Source organism: Delphinapterus leucas, chromosome 7 (assembly GCF_059928025.1).
Source record: "Delphinapterus leucas isolate spDelLeu-1000000601 "Yukka" chromosome 7, BTC_Dleu_Yukka2, whole genome shotgun sequence".
NCBI classification, from domain to species: domain Eukaryota; kingdom Metazoa; phylum Chordata; class Mammalia; order Artiodactyla; family Monodontidae; genus Delphinapterus; species Delphinapterus leucas.
Genome location: NC_143135.1, coordinates 14,216,741 through 14,237,865, shown reverse-complemented (window position 1 = coordinate 14,237,865; position 21,125 = coordinate 14,216,741). Strand labels below are relative to the sequence as shown.

The 21,125-nt window shown below is 39.7% G+C and overlaps 1 protein-coding gene across 20 annotated transcripts in view; it reads right to left on the bottom strand.

Annotated features, from left to right (window-relative positions):
- Positions 1-21,125, bottom strand: part of PHF21A (PHD finger protein 21A) — a 194,409-nt gene that overhangs the window by 50,127 nt on the left and 123,157 nt on the right. For all 20 annotated transcript variants that reach the window (XM_089914886.1, XM_089914883.1, XM_089914882.1 and 17 more), the window contains one exon: positions 5,144-5,344. In XM_089914886.1, the coding sequence (XP_089771012.1) occupies positions 5,144-5,344 (201 nt within the window). The remainder of the gene's footprint in view (positions 1-5,143; positions 5,345-21,125) is intronic.

Below are 21,125 nucleotides of genomic sequence, written 5' to 3'. Positions count from 1 at the left end.
TTAATGAAAACAAAATAAAAATTAAAACATCAGTTCCTCAGTCACACCAGCCACATTTCACATGTTTACAGCCACACACGGCTAGTGGCTACCAAACCGGACAGTGGAGCGTTCCAACACTACAGAAAGTTCTACTGGACAGCACTGCCCTCGACCAGGGAAAAGGACCCCACTCTCCCTGAAACAGATCTGAACAAATTCCTTTGTGAATTTCTATTTCAGTGTCTATGCAAGCCCTTGTGTATTGTTTGGTTCTAAGTAATTTTTCTACCTTAAACACATACATGCATGCATTAACAACTTTTTTTTCTTTTAACCTAAACAATGTCATAATCTGGCCCTGTCTATCCCATCACAGCCTAATGAGCAATCCTTATTGGTGCCTGCAATTAAAATCACCCAAATAGGTTCCTCTTCTCTAAGTCAACAATACAGAATGGCTCATTCTCCTTGCCGTTGTCCTCTCAAGCGTGAAATGGGAGTAAAAGGGGGAACACGGATAATTATTTATTTTGGGAGGTAGCAGGTCATCCTGCCTATCAGTGATGAAAACCAAATAAAAGCTAAGTGCTATTTATCATCAGAAATGTTACAGTAGTGTAGCAGCGGGACTGACTTTGTATTACCTGCTATTTTTAATATGTGTTTTTAACCCAGTGTGATATTAGCTCTCTCCATCAATTTAAAACATTCAAATACGAAGAACTTTTTGAAGTGGTGAGCAAGTCACACCAGATGGCATTCAATCCTGGTGCCAACACAGGTTATGGAAGAAAAGCTCTAGTCAGCAGAACTCACTGACATGGATTTTAAACACAGTCATGCATGTTGGTTCTACTTTAAAAGAGGGTCAATATGCTTTTGTTTAAAACATCCTTGATCAGGTAAGTCATTAACAATCTTTTGAATAATTTTTCTTAAAAAGTGAGTAAAACCTCAAACTCACCTGATTTATATACTTAGCATTACCTGCAACACTAAAAAGCACTGAATTCTAACAAGTCTGTTCATAGGTTAGGTTAGCATTTTTATTCTACTTTATAAATATTTGGTTGTAGCTAATTTCACTCCATCTATTCTAGCATCTACATAACTCTCTTTGTATACAGAGGCACAAGACCTAGTACTATATGCACTGATGAAAAGCTTTTGAAGACTACATTTATTTGCAAACCATTTACTGACACCAGGTATTGACACAGGTACTGCTTAGATCTTCACTCCTGGTCTGGTGCTTATTCTACTGTTAAGTACTAGGGAACATAAATCAAACTCCTGGAGTTCTGATGACAGAGAGAATCTAGAATTTTGATATCCAAACCTAATGAAAACCTCTGAATTGTTCTGGCAGGAGGAAGAGAAGACAGTGAGGAAAGGTGCCCAGAAAAAAAAAATTATTTTTATGGAAGCTGTGATTAGTCCTTGGCTGGTTGATGCTATCCAAGTATGATCACCTTCAAAAGATGACAGCAGTTTCCCCAGTTTCATGAAGGGGTTCTTTATGAACAAAACCCAAACTGCATGAACTAGAAGTTAATGCAGAAAATACATGGCAAGAAGCACTGACAGCAAAATCCTTTTATTTTTTTGCTAAGTTTTTTTTTTTTTTACCTGCAAAGCACGAGGTATCGATTTAAAAAAGATAAACTCCAACGTACAAATCAGAACTTAGAGGGATTATTACTATGGGCTCTAATTAACTTCCACACCTATTTTAGACTATTTGTTTAATTTTTTAAAAATTTTATTTATTTTTGGCTGCGTTGGGTCTTCATTGCTGCGTGCAGGCTTTCTCTAGTTGCAGCGAGCGGTGGGCTACTCTTTGTTGCAGTGTGCGGGCTTCTCACTGCAGTGGGTTCTCTTGTTGCAGAGCACGGGCTCTAGGCACATGGGCTTCAGAAGTTGTGGCACGTGGACTCAGTAGTTGTGGCTCGAGGACTCTAGAGCACAGGCTCAGTAGCTGTGGCACACAGGCTTAGTTGCTCCACGGCATGTGGGATCTTCCTGGACCAGGGATCAAACCCGTGCCCCATTGGCAGGCGGATTCTTTACCGCTGCGCCACCAGGGAAATCCCTATTTGTTTAATTTTGAATGGAAGGTAACTGTTGTACACTCGGACAACTATCAATAGAACCCCTCCTCCTTCTGTCTATGAGGGCTTATTTTCTGTTTGGTTTTATTAACTGCATGCCTCTTTACATTTGTACTCATTTAAAATGACAGAGTTGTGAATTTAAGTTGAAGGGTACGCCTGTGTTCAACTATTCTTTCATTTTTTTTCTGTAGTTTGGAAAAATTTCAAAATATACATACAAACATAAGCTGGCGTTAGCTGAGTAAAGGGGACTGATCCTCCCACTGCCCCATGACTTGGTACATGCTAATCACCTGACTTAGAATAAAACGCTTTCTCATTCTAGCCCTTCCTCCCTGCCCATGCCGATTGCTAAATTAATAGTTAATCCTTTCTGGACTTAGAAATTTAGTATATGCCGTATATTAAACTTCCCATTTGTCCCTGACCTCATGAATCTTTAATGACTCCCTATGACTGCCAAAACCCCCAAAAGTTCTGCCACATATTGGAGGGCTTCCACAAGCTAGCCTCTTCCTACCTTCTGGTTTTATATCCCTCTCCACCATTTCCTGGAATCCACGCTCCAGCCACATCAGCCTACTTGCTATTTCCAAGACACGCATTTACTTTTTTGAGTCCATACTTCTGTTCACATTGTTCTCTACACCTCGATGCTCTTCCCCCTGTGCTCCATCACTGAAATCTCACTTATCTGTCAAGGCCCTGATCAAAAGCCACCTCCTTTAGGAAGCACTCTCTGATCCCTCTAGTCAATATTACTGTCCTCTGGTACTTTCACAGGTGCTTTCATTTTATTCTTCTTTGTTAGCCGTTTACATCTTCCTCTCCTCTAAATTTGTTATGCTCTTGAAGACAGAAATTCTGTCTTATTTACAAGACATTGCCTAACAGAAAGCTTGCATATAGTAGAGACTCAATAAGTATTTACATAATGAATGAAAATAATTATCATAGTTTACCAGATTCTAGGCAGGGACCATTACTACCTCTTTATATACCAGAAGCTCTCATATAAGGAGCACGTGATAAATAATGACTGACAGTTTACTATAAAAACAAAACCCAATAACCTAGAGATCTTATGGCTTTTAACATTAAACAAAACAAAATAATATAAAACAAGCTTAGCTAAATCAATTAAATATATCAGGTGGGCTACCAGATGGAGGGATGCCACATAACACTGTTTTGGGGATAGCCCTAGGCCCCTTACTATTACCATCCCAAAGCAGCACAGAACTCAGATTACCAGGGAAGGAAATAGCTATTGTAAGTATTATATAAGTATTTTCTCTGATTTGTGTGATATGGAATGGTACTTGAACAGAAAGTTTCCATGGGTTAGGAGAGAAAATTCCTAGTACCAGGAAACAATGAATTCTACCACACTCCTTCCATGTAAACACTTTCTGATCAAATTGTACTTTGAGACGAGAACAACCAATCCAACTCTGTTTAAAACTCCAAAAAAAGTAAACTTATAGGCAATCTTTTAGAAGAAATATAAATGCTGGTCAGGGGGGGTTTAAAGTCAGTTTGAATGCCTAATTTCCAAATAGCCTTGGAGATTAGGGTAAAAATGATGTAGGCCACTCTAGCTACCTGATTTACAACAGGGATTCTTCATTTTCCTTCTTTGGCATTTTATATAATGTTGGCATTTCTCTTTTTGGTATTGTATGGCAGTCTACAGTAGCGAATGGGCGGAATTTTTAACCAGAACATCTGGGTTCAAATCTTGGCTCCACCATATAATAGATATATGATTTTAGGTAATTACTTAATCTTTCTGTGCCTTAGTTTTCTTTTCTAAAAAACAGAGATAATAATAATACTGTCCTTAGTAGGATGGGGTGAGGACTCTGTATGTTATACATGTAAAGTGCTTAGGACAATGCCAGTATATGGTAACCTCTATTAACTGTTAACTATCTTTAGTAATCTTCAGTATTTTTGTAAGTAATGTATTTTTCATTTGCAAAATATTGTATATGAACCAGCCCAATGTCCATAAGTGGTGACTAACCAAGTAAACTAAAATCTTTTGCTCTACATATAGATACAGTGAAGATGGTGTTGGTGGGTGAGAGGTGTCCATGCTCAGGTTTCAGAAGATCCCAAAGTCTTTGAAACCATGTGCAAAAATGACTGTATTAGGTGTGAGTGTGTATTTTTCCAGGGAGGGAATCCATGGCTTTCAACAGTCTTAAAGGAGTCTGGGACCTCCAAAGATCAAGAACCACTGCTCAAGTGTCCCATTTTAAAAGGTATGCCCACACTACATATAAGTATGTGGAGATCAAGCTTGAATACTTTTCTTAATAGAAACATTCCCAAATATGTCCTTTTTGTGTGTCTTGATTGCCTCAATATCCTTACATTATATGGTAGTGTAAATGCCCTTTTCAGTAAAATCATTTGCACAGCTACACCAATTAGCATATTATTAGGCTTCCCACCCCTTAGTGCTATTTTTGACCTGTAGCTTCCATTTCAGATTTCCTTTAGTATATGAGAACAGATACATATTCTCGTATGAGAGGAACTGGACTTGGAAATGAATATTTCATTTCTATGAAATATACCACCTTCTAAATGCCTCTTTCTACCTGGTTCCATGGGTATTGATCCTGGAATATCTCCACATCTAAAATTGCTAAGAATTCCAGAAAAACAATTCCTGAGGGTCAAGTCACAAAGACTTTTAGAACAAGTGCAAATAAATACTTCCAGAAGTTCAAAAGAAGACGTTAATTCTGTTCTAATACAGAGAAGTGATATTTTGTTGTCACTGATTACCTTTTCTCCTTCTTTGGACAGATGGGAAATCAGTTTAACTTTTACTCCTTGGTAATGTCATTTCCTTCAGGCAATGAATTTCAAGTGATTATCATCCCAGTACAGTATAAAAAAGTAACCAAAATAACCTTTGTTTAGTGCTGGTTGAGGTTGGTAACATAGTCTGAAACAGGACCTAGTTCTCCATGACCCATAGCAAATCAGCCTACAGCACGAAGCCCGAGGTGCTCCATCCACACTTGTACCTGTGAAGCAGTCAGGCTGGGAGAGGATGCAGCCGACTGGGCGTGGTGGTGGTACTGCTGTTGCTGCTGTAGCTGCTGTAGTGGTTGCTGCTGTGCTGTTTGTAGTTTGTTTTCAGATTGTGGCAATGGCTGTATTTGGAACTTGTCTGGTTGTTCTTGCTTTACTATCAGGTTCTTCCGAAGCTGTTCAACTACTCTTTTCTACAAAGGAGGACAAAAAAGAATAAAATCTATCAGAATATTGTTCTATCTCAGCTGTACAGAAATAGGCAGGAATTATATGCCTCTGACATCTTTTCTGTAACTAGCTTATTCTAGATCTTGTTACCTCTAAAATTTACAGATTAGACAACTGAGGAGAAACCCATGGCATAAGTAACATTTTATATCAATCTATAAAGGGAAACGGAGGCACAGATGAGAAGAAAAGCTAATGGAGGTCGCATAGCAGAGCTGAGACTCCTTGACTATTATTATTTAGCGTGCTGGGCTGGAAGGGCAGTATAACGTAGCAGTGAAGACACAACTCTGCAAACATACTGCCTCAATTCAAATTTCAGTTTTGCTACTTACCAGCTATATGATGTTGGTCAAGCCACTTAACCTATCTGTGCCTCAACTTCCTGTTCTGTAAAGATGAGGTGATTAATAATATCCTTAGGATTCTTACGAGTACCAAACTGCCTCAAGTAAAGTACTCGGAACTATGAGTGGCACACACTGTTGGTCATTTATTTTTTTTGCATCTGGTAACATACATACCAGTTATACTACAGTAATTTTTGTTAATCAAACAAACATCATGTACCTAATGGCAGTTTCAAACATTAAACAGACTTTTAAACAAAGAAACCTTGATCCCAGCACTATGCAATATACACGACAGACACTGTAAATAACTGAAACATGTAACTCATGAGCACTGCTTTGCTGGGACAGGATCTGTGAAAACACATACATTTGCTTAGGCAGAGTAGTGTTTTAGCTATACGGGATGAAAATTTTTAATTAAGGTTTTTGGAATTTTCTGGCCTTGTTGAAATCCAAGAAAATGGTGCATTTGGAAACCTTCATTACTATAATAATACATTTCAACAAAAGGTAAGCTCCATGCGGGTACGGATTTATTTTGTTCACAACTAAACTCTGCATCTAGAACTACGGTGGCTAAGTAAATGTCCTCATTCTCTTCACATGATGTGTGAAGTGATGGAACCAAAGACCAGCAAATGGCTCAGAGAAAATACAACAACCATTTGGGGTCAGACCTGGGTTCTGACTCTCCTGCCCTAATGGCTGGAAGAAAGTATAAGCAGCACTCCTCGCCTACACTTTCAAGTGAGTTCACCAGCTGAGGTTTGTTATTTCTGACAAAAATAGATTACTGTCTTCTCATATAGATTTAAATAGAGAAGAAGTAAATGAAGATCTTTAAATAAGGGGTTAAGTGAAACCATAAGGGCCGGGTTGATTTCACATTCCTGCCTATGATTCTAACCAACTTCACTACACACACTCTCTAAAGAATCCAAACCTGCAGGTTACTTCCTTGACATATTTGAACATTAAGAACATTTACAAAATGGATTTTTAAAAACTTTAAGTCAATACAAAATACATTCTTGAGAAAAATTTTAATATTTTTATTACTGATTCTTTTTAGGCAATGAAAATATCACATAAAGGCCAATTTGGCGCGGCGGGGGTGGGGGGGGCGGGTCTGCTATACTTTGTACTCTGCTAGCAACACCTCTTTGAGCAGTTAAATATTAAAAAGAAAAGATGTAGAGTCCAAAGTCTTTCCAGAAACCATCTGCAGAACACTAAAAATACAAATTAATAAAAAAAATTCTTAAAAAATAACTTTCAAGTCTTCAAAATCCTATTTCTCAAGTGTAAAACTTAGGTAATTGAATAGATATAGTTTAAGAGAAGGGGAAGTAACAGTAGCAGTGGCATGGATAATCCTGAGTACCACACGTAGACTTTATTGCTTGGTGACTGCCAGAACAATAAGACATTTAACAATTAAGTAATTATTTAGAGGTGCTTTCAGTCCCCCTCCCCAACATATTAATCAGCATTAATCGAACATATTAACAAACCAGCTAAAGTACAGCATCATTCTTAGTCCCTTTACCAAAACAAAAACAAAACCCCCCAGCTCCAATCAGGGGGAGGAGAGAAACCAGGAGGAAAAAATACAAACACAAATGTGACACCTGCCAAAAAATAAACTTTGAATAAAAACAGCACAGGAGGGCTTCCCTGGTGGCGCAGTGGTTGAGGATCTGCCTGCCAATGCAGGGGACACGGGTTCGAGCCCTGGTCTGGGAAGATCCCACATGCCGCGGAGCAACTAGCCCCGTGAGCCACAACTACTGAGCCTGCGCGTCTGGAGCCTGTGCTCCGCAACAAGAGAGGCCGCAATAGTGAGAGACGCGCGCCCCGCAATGAGGAGTGGCCCCTACTAGCCACAACAAGAGAAAGCCCTGGCACAGAAACGAAGAGCCAACACAGCCATAAATAAATAAATTAAAAGAAAAAAACAACAGCACAGGAAACTAAATAATTACTATACCAGGCACAAAAGGAAAGGGTGCTTTTCTCCTCTATAGCCGTTTTTAGGAAATACAGTGTGCTCTCCTACTTACTGCCTAACCGGGTTAAACTAGAAGCAAGAGACAAAGCTTGGAACCCACTCCCAGTGTTTTGTACAACAGAAGGGAACAGTAGGGGAAAGAACAAGAAAGGGACGCAGGCTAGAGTACTCTGAAGCCATATGGCTAGAGCAAGGTGACAACCAATCAGAACCAGAATCAGAAACGTGGGAGTCAGTGAGTCACGATGCATTCACAACTGTTCCTCCCCCAGGGCCTGAAACTAAGCGAGGAGGGGAGATGGGATCAAAATACTCGCAAACTTTCATCAGTCCTTGAGAAGAGGAAAAAAAGAAGAGAGAGAGAGCTGTGCAGATTGGACACGGGTCAGATCATATGAGGTGAGTAATGCTTTCTTTGAAAGAAGGCGCTGGCATATTTCAGAGAGCCGCTCAGAAATGCATTGTCCTGGCAGTCCTTGCTGTGTTCACCAGAAGCCTAGAAGAATACCCAGAATATAGTTGTGCACGTCTATGAAATTTTTTAAAAAAATCAACGGTCAGGGGAAGCACTGTTGCTTTCTGTCAAATAAACTATTCACTGCATTTTGAAAACCAATGATCTAAAGTTAGGTGAGCTCTGCAGTGGAGGCACTCCTTAGGTGTACAGAGACCCTGCACACTCTGTTAAGGACCAACTAATAAAGGAGAGTTGCCCCGTGCAGTAGCTGGCTTTTCTAGGCTCCACAATCCAGTCTTGTTCTAGTTCAGTCTTGCAGCTCTGGCAAATACAACAGTCACATTAACTCCAGCAGGACCCCAATCTGGGTCAGTACCAGTTCTGGGTGGCGGTGAGAGAATACAGCTATAATATTTCATAAATTTTAGCTTGTAGTATCAAGCAAAGTTCTTAAGAAGCCTCATCTCCACAGGAAGTGAGACCATATTCTTCTACCATTTCTTTGTCTTAAACAAAGAAATCATGACTTCTACTGGTCACTGATGAAGGTTATACTGGCCTAAACAACTGGATGTTTTCAATGTTGTTCACATATAAAGGAGACCTTTAAACATAGCTAATTATCTTGGAACGTTATCCTGAAGCTTTCAGAAAAGGCTAAGTCTCACAAACTGGCCATTCATCACTCACTAACAAGTTAATGAGAGCTAAAAAAGGGGGGGAGGGTAAAGCAATTACACTCCAATAAAGTTGTTAAAAAATAAAATTAAAATTAAAAGTGGGGGTGGGGAACAAAAGAAAGGAAAAAGGAAAAGCTGGAAAGAATGAAGGCAGAAGAGAGAGAGAGAAAAGTTAACAATTTATTACCTTCTCTCCTTAATATATTTTCTATAAACAACAGGCCAATGTGCCAGGTATCCAGAATGGCAAGTACCGCCCCCCTCAATGCATCTGTCAAGAGCTGCTCCATAAACCCAGAATGGGATTCCAAGCCTCCAATTCCCTTGACATGCGCATCGCTAGGTTTCATCAGGGCTTGTTCAGGCAGAAGGGTTCACAGAGCCTCTGACACTTGAAGTCACAGTTTCTGAGACAGGTAGTCACCGTGATCAATATTGTGACATTCAGCGATACTATCAATGTGTTCACACGACAGCAAGACAGATTCCAAAGAAAAACACAAAAGTTTATCAGTCCGATTCAACAGAAAATCGGGTTCGTTTTTCTGCTATGGAAGTCAATCATTCCAAGTGCCACGGCCTTGGTCAATACAGAAGGGAGATGGAGTGGTGGAAGAACAACCCCTACCCCTCCAATCGAGCCACCAATTTATTTCCATCCAATCCTCACACAAATCTTAGAAAGCTTCTCTCAAAAGCAAATGCAGGGCTTCCCCGGTGGCGCAGTGGTTGACAGTCTGCCTGCCGATGCAGGGGACGCGGGTTTGTGCCCCGGTCCAGGAGGATCCCACGTGTGGGCCCGTGAGCCATGGCTGCCGAGCCTGCGCGTCCGGAGCCTGTGCTCCGCAACGGGAGAGGCCACAACAGCGAGAGGCCCACACACCGCAAAAAAAAAAAAAAAGCAAATGCAGGCACAAGCCCTGTCCTCCACAACTGGACGCTGGTGCTTCGAGGCTCCGTTTTTCCACACAGTCACTCAGCTTGCTTGTGTTCCACTCGGCATTATCTGTTCTTGAATCAATTATGAGAGGGCCACATCCACCCAGACATCTTTCTACACAGTACTGCCTTAAAAATTCATCCTTGTTTCCTCTATGATCAACCACACAATCAGAAAATATAACCTCCCCCCTCATACCAGAAACTGGTAGACTTGTAACTTGTCACAAATCCAGAAAGTCAAGAACAAACCCTACCCATCTTCATACCTAAAATGCAATGAAAAATCTTTCCAGGTCTTCAGACTCACCAATTGCCCAAATGAAACCAGGGATACTACATTTTTTGTGTGCATAAAAACTAACATGGAGAAATTTACATTTCTTAATAAAATCCGAATTTACCCAAAGAGAAGAGAGGAGAAAAATAACCTTTCTACTGTCCAACTGAAAGTCAACCAACTGTTTTTATAAGTAACACCAATATTCAACAACACTGAAGATACAGGAAAGAGATTACATGAGTCTTCAGAATGCTGCCTCATAATTATCCTCTAAACAATAGGGTATATTACTGGCATAACATTAATGACAAAATTACAATCCAGGGTAAAAGGTATGTGCTGTTTAAAGAAAACAGAAAATTAAGTGAAGATTCCACCATTTTATGAACAAAGACACAGGAACAAGAAGCAATAAACTCAAAATAAGCTCCTTCTTGATGTAATATATTGCTGAAATTCAATGAGAGAATATGTACTGAAGTTATTAGAGGGAATGTTTAGGGGAGACACACAGGATAGAATTCTGACAGGAGAGTAGGAGGAAAAATATTGGTGGCAGCATCTATAAAAATATACTTAGGGGAATTTCCTGGCAGTCCAGTGGCTAGGACTCAGGGCTTTCATTGCCAGGGCCCGGGTTCAATCCCTGGGTCAGGGAACAAGCTGCGTGGCATGGCCAAAAAAAAAAAAAAAGTGTGTGTGTGTGTATATACACACACACACACACACACATACACATGCATACTTAGATAAAAATAACTGTTTCATTCATTTTGTAAGGCACTAGAAGGTTTTCCCCCAAACTCTCCAATATTCAGTTTCAGGGTTAGAATTAGACAAATAGCTTCTAACCTTATAAGCCTTATTTAAAAGGAATATATTCTTGAAAAACACTACCTGTTTGACAGAGCAGCATCTACAACCTCATCTTATACAGTGAACTGTGTATGCTGTCTTCTAAAGAGGATTTGTTTGGTCATAGAGGGTTGGGAACATAGTTATTTTATAGTTCTTCACAAGGTGTCATGGAATTTGAACAGTACAATTGAGATGAATTAAGGAACAGCAGCAGTTGGAATTATCAGGGGTTTTTTTTCAGTAAAGTTCAAAATTCTCTACATGGATGCTTAACAGATGGTGGAGAATGCATAAGTCATGATACTGATTAGACTCTGGCTTCTTTCATTAAAAAAATATTCTTTGGGGTTTACTCTTCCTTCAAAATACACACACACACACACACACACACACACACACACATACACACGCTGATATGTACATCAATAGGTTTTACATCCCATCTCCACAGGAGATTAGACCTTTTATTCATATCAATGGGATTTATATCCCATTTCCATTGGGGATTAGACCCTTTATTTGACAGCCTGATTGAAATGCAGTTTACTTTTTTCTTATTTAGCTCATTCACGCTCTAATAGGTAAACTCAACCCCACCTTCCCCCAACTCCTTATGCATGACTCTAAAGGACTGCTAAGACTGCTATAGTCAAATTCTGTCTAAATTGAGGAACCCTTCTAAGAACCTGGGGACTGTCTTTAATTTGCATCAGACAAGAAAAAGTGTAGCTGTTTACTCAAGAGAGATGGGTCCCTGGAGAACTACAGTGCTTCAATATGTAACATACCCAGATGCTAGGACAAAATAGTACCAACACAGAGACAGACTAAAAAAGAGCACTGCATGCTGGGAATGGTAGTTGCAAAATATTTCTCTATAATAAAAGACGAACGAAGCCAAAATCAGAACCCAGTTTGCTGGCATTTAAGTTCTCTATGTTTCTTTGAAGTACTAAGCTATACTGTCCTGCTTGCTTCAGAAAGATGTTGAAGATCAAATGAATTAATGGTAGGAAGTGCTTAGGAAATTGTTGAGGGCAATGTGAAAATCAGAGATGATAACCCATAAAAAATACAATTTCTCTAGTGTGAATTTTCAGCTAAGAGCAGCAGCTAATTAAATGTGACTTTTCAATGTCAATTATCTTTCCTTTTTTTTCCAATTTAAAAAAATTATTTATTTATTTATTGATTGATTGATTTATGGCTGTGTTGGGTCTTCGTTTCTGTGCGTGGGCTTTCTCTTCATCGCGGTGCACGGGCCTCTCACTGTCGTGGCCTCTTTTGTTGCGGAGCACAAGCTCCAGATGTGAAGGCTCGGTAGTTGTGACTCACGGGCCTAGTTGCTCCGCGTCATATGGGATCTTCCCAGGCCAGGGCTCGAACCCGTGTCCCCTGCATTGGCAGGCAGATTCTCAACCACTGCGCCACCTGGGAAGCCCCTCAATTATCTTTCAATCATTTTATTTTTAACACCTAGTCAAACATTTTATGTTTGTTCAAACCTCGTTTTTTTTTTTTAAACGAGAATCACCAACAAAAGTACAATTAAGAAAGAATGCTACCTGTTGCCTTTTTATCTCGTAAATCAAGGTTACTAGGGAATATTTTCCTGTGTAGAAATCTAGGTATGGCCCAGATTTCCTATACCTCCGTGAGTGGCTCAGGGCCATCTTCTGAATGCATAAAATACATGTCCAATTTAAATGTAGCCTGACCCAGCGAAGACCCTAAATACAGTAATGAGAACAGCAGAAAAAACATAAGAACCATTTATAATCTGCGCAATCTAGCTGTTTGCTAATACAGAAAAGTGTCTGCATCACTGCTTGTACCACAGTGAGGTATGACACAAAGGCTATTAATTTGTAAATTAAACTCCAGTTCAGTAAAATGCATGGCCCTCTGTAACTGTTACAAACGTGCACATAGCACCAGCCTGTCATTCATCATTCCAGGGCTCTACCCCCAACCTAAAAAGCAGCATTGCCGTGTTAATGTCAGAGCTGTCCCATACACTACAGAAATTCTCTCACCGCTCTGCCCTGAAGCTGTTATGGTTTTCCTCACAAAAGAAATATGACTGGAAATGGCTGCACAGTGGCGGTCCCTGACAAGTTGGATATGAAAATACAATTTAAGCACAATAATGATCCTAAAATGGGGGGAGGGAAAAGGAAGAAGAAAACCAAAAACCTGTATTATTTTACAAAATACTGCTCAGATACAACAGATTGTTTTGCTTACTCCAAGCCCTGGGTACACTGGAGATAATGTAGAAAGCCCTCTTTTCACAGAAACACAAGACATAATCAGATTCTGGGAGAGGTAAATATAATAGATTATCTAACCAAATTCTACACAGAATACACGTACTAAGTCATGGATCAATCGTTTCCAAAGGCAAGGATATATTTTAACAATCCTCAATTCTGCAGTTTTTGCTTAAAAGAGAGAAAAAAGACAGACAACAGTATTAGAACAATATACTGTGTCAGGCAGGATATATCAGGTAGAAAAGATTTTTTTATAAAATGTAATGTTTACCTTACGTTTAAACAAAAGTAGGTCTTACAAATCACTAAACACTGATATTCTGAATAAGTATTTTAACAAAAGTACAACCTGAACAATACTCTTGATGCTTAAAAACATGTTTTTTATCATCTGCCATAATAGGATAAACACGTAGATTAAAAGGTTCCAAAGCTACTGAATGAGTATCTTTTAATTTCACAAAAAGTATTCAGCATTTCAGTAGTTTATCACCAAGTACTTGTTACAATCGCTTAAAGAAAAAAAATGAACAGTGTTACATATTTACTTTCTGACAAGACCCCACATAAAACAACAGAGGAAGCAATTCTATCACCTACGTAAGCTGCCAAGATGAGGGATAGTCAACTTCAAGGGATTGGACCTTCCAAGACACGTGACAGAGGATGATTTGCACTACTTTGTAGTTAGTCTGAGCTTTCTGCATCAGAAAGAGAAGAAACCTGAACTCATCTTTCAGAATTTCAGAGCAGGTTTGATTTTTTGTTTTAAACTGTCAGTACTAGAAATATTACTAAAGAGAGAGAGATTCAGCAATATAGGAAAAAAAGCATGAACAAAGCATTCTGTTAAAAATTTTAAATTTTTATTAAATCTGAGGTGTGAAGAAAAACATTTTTCATAGGTTATGAAAATTACTAAATCCAATTCACAAATCTCTACACAAATATTTCAGGTCTTTACACACACACACATACACACGCAAGCACATACTCTAACTTTCAGAAAAGATGGAATGGCCACAGTAAAAATGATTTATTTTTATCTTCTTTTAGCATATTTTTTAGTACTGAAGGTGTAGTTACTCTTTACTATACTGTTCTCCAGTTTCCACATCCAACAAAATTACTGAGGTGCAGCGCCAAAAGAGAAGAGGACGTTGTACTGAACATAAGATACGTCCCCCCATTTTTTTTTAAATACACAATTTTTTAAATTGTAGCCTGCTTTTCATTTTTATATTTTATTTTATTTATTTTTTCACTGAAGTATAGCTGATATACAATATATAGAAGTGTACAATACAGTGATTCACAGTTTGTAAAGGTTATACTCCATTTAAAGTTATTATAAAATATTTGCTATATTCCCCGTGTTGTACAATATATTCTTGTAGCTTATTTTATACCTAATAGTTTGTACCTCTTAATTCCCACCCCTATATTGCCCCTTCCCCCTTCCCTCTTCTCACTGGTAACCACTAGTTTGTTCTCTGTATCTGTGATAGACTTAAATTTTGTTTTGTTTTTTTTTCTCGGTACGCGGGCCTCTCACTGTTGTGGCCTCTCCCGTTGCGGAGCACAGGCTCCGGACGCGCAGGCTCAGTGGCCATGGTTCACGGGCCCAGCCGCTCCGCGGCATGTGGGACCTTCCCGGACCGGGGCACGAACCCATGTCCCCTGCATCGGCAGGCAGACTCTCAACCACTGTGCCACCAGGGAAGCCCCTAGACTTAATTTTTTAAAGCAATTTTAAGTTCACAGTAAAACTGAGTGGAAAGGGACTTCCCTGGTGACGCAGTGGTTAAGAATCCTCCTGCCAATGCAGGGGGCACAGGTTCGAGCCCTGGTCCGGGAAGATCCCACATGCCACGAAACGACTAAGCCCGTGTGCCACAACTACTGCGCCTGCACTCTAGAGTCCGCAAGCCACAACGACTGAGCCCACGAGCCACAACTACTGAAGCCCGCGCGCCTAGAGCCCGTGCTCCACAACAAGAGAAGCCACCGCAATGAGAAGCCTGTGCACTGCAGCAAAGAGTAGCCCCTGCTCGCCGCAACTAGAGAAAGCCCGCGCCCAGCAATGAAGACCCAATGCAGCCAAAAATCAATTTATTTTAAAAAGACAATGATGATATAATCACTGCACACCTATTAAAACAGCTAAAAAAAAAAAACAACGGAGTGGAAAGTACAGAGAATTCCCACATAGCCCCTGCTCCACCACCCACAGTCTCCCTATCAGCAGTCCATCAGAACGGAACATTTGCTAAAACTGATGAACCTATGTTGGCACATCGTTATCACCCCCAATCCATAGTTTACACTACAGTTCACTCTTCTTTTAAAAACTGAAGGATAGTTTATTTACGGTGTTGTGTTAGTCTCCAGTGTACAGCAAAGTGATTCGGATATACATATATATACATATTCTTTTTCATATCCTTTTCCAATATAGGTTATTACAAGATACTGAATATAGTTCCCTGTGCTCTACAGTAGGACCTTGTTGTCATCTATTTTATATATAGTATTTGAATCTGCTAATCCCAAGCCCCTAATTAATCCCCCCCTTTCCCCTTTGATAACCGCAAGTTTGTCTTCTCTGCCTGGGAGTCTGTTTCTGTTTTGTAAATAAATTCATTTGTATCTTTTTTTTTTAGATTCCACATATAAGTGATACCATATGATATTTGTCTTGGTCTGATTTACTTCACTTAGCATGATAATCTCTAGGTCCATCCACGTTGCTGCAAATCATATTATTTCATTCTTTTTTATGGCCGAGTAATATTCCATATATATATATATATATATATATATATATGTGCACCACATCGTTTTTATCCATTCATCTGTCAATGGACATTTAGGCTGCTTCCATATCTTTTTGGTTATTGTAAATAGTGCTGCTATGAACACACTGGGGTGCGTTATCTTTTCAAATTAGAGTTTTCTCTGGATATATGCCCAGGACTGGGATTGCTGGGTCATATGGTAGCTCTATTTTTAGTTTCTTAAGGAACCTCCACATTGTTCTCAGTGGCTGCACCGATTTACATTTCTACTAACAGTACAGGAGGGTTTAGGGTTCACTCTTAATGCTGTACATTCTATGGATTTTTGACAAATGTACAGTGACATGCGTCCACCATTGCAGTATCATATGGAATAGTTTCATTGCCCTAAAAATCCTCTGTGCTCTGTGTATTCATCTCTCCCTTGCCCAACCTCTGGCATCCACTGATCATTTAACTGTCTCTATAATTCTGCCTTTTCCAGAATGTCATACGTTGGCATCATACAGTAGCCTTTTCAAATTGGCTTCTTTCACTTAGAAATACATATTTGTCCTTCCATGTCTTTTCATGGCTTGATAGCTCATTCTTTTTACCCCTGTATAATATTCCATTGTCTGGATATACCACAGTAGTCTCGATTTTTAGATACAGTCTAATGCGGCAGCTGGTGAGTTCTACAATGACTACAATAAAAACAGCAGCAACAGTATCGAATAGATATCACCTGCCAGGTAAGACACTAAGGCTCTGAGCATCTAAGTGACTTGACCTAGGTCTCAAGTTATGGGCAGGGTCAGACTTAGAAGTTCTAGTTCCTGGTATCTAATTTCTTATCTTTCCCCTCCCCCCATTATTTTACTTGCTGGTAAGGACTTGAAGCTCTCACATCTATATACTGTATAATATGGCAAGCCACAAAAGCACCTAGTAAAAAACCTTAAAAAAAAATACCCGCCCTCCATCCCATTCTGCTTTTAGGAAAAGTAAGTAGAGAGGCAGTATAGTGCAGCAAAAAATAATACAAACGGTCAAGAAATCTGGGTTCTGGTCACGTATCTGTCACTGCGCTAGTTTTGTGACCTCGAGTAAGTTATTTACCTGATCTTGGTCTCAGTTTCTCCACTCAGTCTTCAATATTCTCTTCTGTTAAAATTCTGTGAATCTCTAAATAACAAGAATACAATCTCTTGATCTTTACTTTCCACCTCTATAAGCACAGTACACAGAAAACTACTAGCGCTCACAATGATGATCCTGACACACTACAAAGAAGCTAAGTCATTAAAGAATAGTTTCATTCAGGGATTAAAAATTCACATGAACAGGGGTCAAGCAGGTAATGCATGTGAAAGCAGCAGGCCAGCTATGAGACAATAGAGAGTGATGGGAACTAAAGTCAACTGGAGAGGGAATGACCTGTCTAAAGGCACTAATGTAAGGATTGCTTTTAACATTGTTAAAATATCTTTGTTACTTAGATTAAGCCCATGGGTTACCAGTTTTCAACCTCTAGGCAGTAACTACATTCACTGAACTGTAGCTCCTAGGAGAGGAATCAGTCATCACTTAGGAATTTTTTCAACAATAAAAGGTGAGTCAAAAAAGAATTTCAGACAACCAGAAAATTCAAATGGCTTTCCTGTTAAGCAAAATCTTAGCATTGTTAAACAGCTGGGTTGTGACTTTAGTGGGAAGAAGCACAGACATAAAAGCAAGTGATAAATGGGTATTAAGAAAAATATGGTAAGATAAAATATCTTAAGATATGAGAGACAATATACAAAATATAAAAGAATAAAAAATTTAGTAATATGTTCCGTAATTGTGCCAATTTTATCCAAATAGCTTAAAGTACCTTACAGACAATTTAACCTCCTCCCATCATGTAACACCGATGTAAGAATGAGCTAGAATCAGTTTCTCTACCACCCAACCGTAGCTGTCCCTAGGGCTGAAGAAAGCAGCTGTTTAAACAGCCACACTGCAGAGGTCAGAAAAATGAAGACTACCTTGTTGAAGCTGTCCAGGGAATTACAGAAAGCAAAACATAATCATCACACTTGGAATCCAACCAGAACACTAGAAACAACTCCTACACTTAACTGGTTCTTGTTTCTGAGTACTGGGGATTTTTCAAAATCACTTAGTTTACATGATTAAGGAAAAGGAACTTATGTTATAAACATACGTATTCATTAATAATTTTTCAAGAATCTTACTTTCTGAGTGAACCCTAAATGAAAAATGATGATACCATTTTCACAAACATTTCCCTAATAGTGTGATTTTTTAGCTTAAACAATCATACGTTTATATAGCACTTTCTAGTTGTAAATTTTCACACCCTCTTATCAAATAAGATTCTCACAACTACATGGGGTGAATTAAGGCAACTGTCTTTGATTCAGACAGGGAAACTGAGGTGACTGACGACTAACCAAAAGTTACGCAGTTACCTAACAGTAAAAAGGGCACTAGAATATGGAATCCCTCTCCTCTGGAAAACTAGTCTGTTTTTCTTTTGTGCTGAGTCTAGTTTCACTTGCTCATAGGGTTCCTGCTATGTGCAGAGGGCTCGCACCCGGCACTCCTCACCAAAGCTCCCAGTGCGAAAAGCTGGAAAACTAGTCTGAATGAAGCTCTGTTCACTGAACAAAGAGCTGGAGCTCATTTGTCTGAGCCAATACTTCTGGGGCCAACAGGAGGTTGGATGATATCCAAGTGGACTGACTAAATGTAGAGTATACTGGTGTGGGGAGCTCGGCCAGGGGGAGAGATGTCCTTTGTTGGACATCCGTCTCTAGATATAGTTAACTGTCTGGAAACAAAGACAGACTGTCAAAAGCCAAGGAAGAAGAATAACCTGTGCAACAAACTGAAGGGGCCAAGCAGGAGAGGAGCCTGAGGATGCGGTCAGGTAGGAATTGGGACAGCCGGAGATGAAGCATGGATGGCTTGAGAGATGGGTCTGGAGCAAATTATACCAAGAGTGACCATCCTAAGGCAAATTTCCTATAAGCTCTGAGCACCAGAAGGGCTGAGAATGTTCTTAAAGGGACTGGGCAGTGCTGGATAACTTGCTCCAAAATGCCAGAGAGACTGTATTTCTATCATCAAAGATATTCTCTCTGGCAGCTGAGGAGGGATACACGCTGGAGCCAACACAACAAGAATGATACGCTTCCTCATCTATGGAGTATGATGGACAATTTTAAGATTCTGTTGCTAACCTTCTACCTCAAGCCAAAAACGTCAATTCTGGAACAATGACTTCAATTTAATAAATGTAATGGATGCTGGCAACATTCAGACTGGTAAAATAGTGGGTTCCAGTATTTAAGGGAGTAAATCACAGCAAACTTTACATACCAGCCACTAATATAAAGCTGGATTTAAAATTTTTATTCACTAACAGATTTATCCTACTGCCATAAAAACTATACAGCTATTTTGCTTTTAAAGTAGAGCACAGATGAGCAAAACCCATATGCAAAGGGGCTGGGGAAATAACATTATAAACCACACAGAGAGGTTTTAAAATCAGCCTCCCTGCTTTCAGAGCCGCTGCTAGGAATCCTGGCTGCCCCTCCCTCACCGCCATGCAAGACCAGGGCTCAGTCAATAAGACTGCTGTGCAAGTGACACAGCCATCACTTCTGCTTAGCCTCCACAGGCCTAATGTATGTGATGCTGAATTTACTTATCTCAGTAGGCTGCACAGCCTCGCCAGGAATGGTTATATTTTAGACTTTGTAAGAAAAAGATGTCAGGGGTTTTGTTGTGGTGGCATCATTCTGCAACACCTTATTTCAACTCTGCGCTGAGCTGGCAAAAGCACTCAATCAACTCGGCTCCATAATCCAGCTCCACTTACCCTTCAGATGTTCCAGTAGCAGGATGAATTCGCAATACTCACTGGCAACGTGACATACTAGTACACAGATTTGTCCACTCATCACACCCTTCGAATGTCTCCTTGGTCCTTCTCTGTCCTTGTACCTCCAAGCTGTCATTTTCCTTTCTAAATATTTCCTGTGATATTTTCATCCAAAGGAACTAAGGATCTAACTCCATCTCGAGCCCACTGAAATGTGTGTAATAATAATCTCTGCAATATGGACATCCCGGGAGAAAAACCCATCAGACGGTATTTGGGCTTTCTACAGCCTACTCTGCTTAGATGCTGAGAATGAGAAGAGACGGTGGTTTCCATCCCCTTTAAAAGAACCCAGTTGATTTAAGAGTGGCTGTAAGGGCAAGCACGACAGACCTGCTTGGAGAAAGCAAGGGTATTGGTCGTCTGAGGCATACAGTGGAATGGACCTACTCGTGTGCAGGCTGTCAGCCTTGCCACTAATCAGAAGGGGGAAAGCATCTTTAGGAAAAGAAAATGGAACAAATTGAGTGGAAAAGAAGAAGTGACACAAAAGCACAATGTTTAACAAGGAGCTTTTCTTGATGGTTGAAGGTGCTCCTTTCCTGAGACTTCCTGTAATAGGAAGGAATCATTCCTACACAGGGGTGCATACCTATACTTCACAGGGTGTTTGTTTGCGTGACAGTTATACTGTCATAATTTTAGATGGTTAAACCTCTGCCCCAGGGTTTATAAAAGATCAGGGCACTTGTCACTCTTGGTGCAGGTAGAGTGAGATAGAGTAGTTGAGCAGTTCATTTTTCTTTATAATTACACTCCATTAACCTTCCACATGAGAGCTCCCCTGTGCCTCCATACCAGCAGCACCAACTGGCTGCATTTGATAAGGCTCTACAGAGTCTGCAAGACCAGCACATGCAACAAAAGGAACACTTTAATACTGCAGACTTAAGCAGAAGCTGAATGCAGCTCTGCAGCTCCTCTACTTATTGGCACACATATTCAGCTCAATTATACATGTGTAGACAAAAACAAACCAAAACCGTAAAGTCTTGAAACCAGCAAACAGATGATGGGAGCTTATTCAAACCAAAAGTGATTCAAAATCTTCTGATCATCTTTACAATATTAAAACCCCAAATTTATTACTAGTTTTCTAACCTTTGATAATGTGGCATCCTATAAGAAATGTACTCAATATACTAAAGC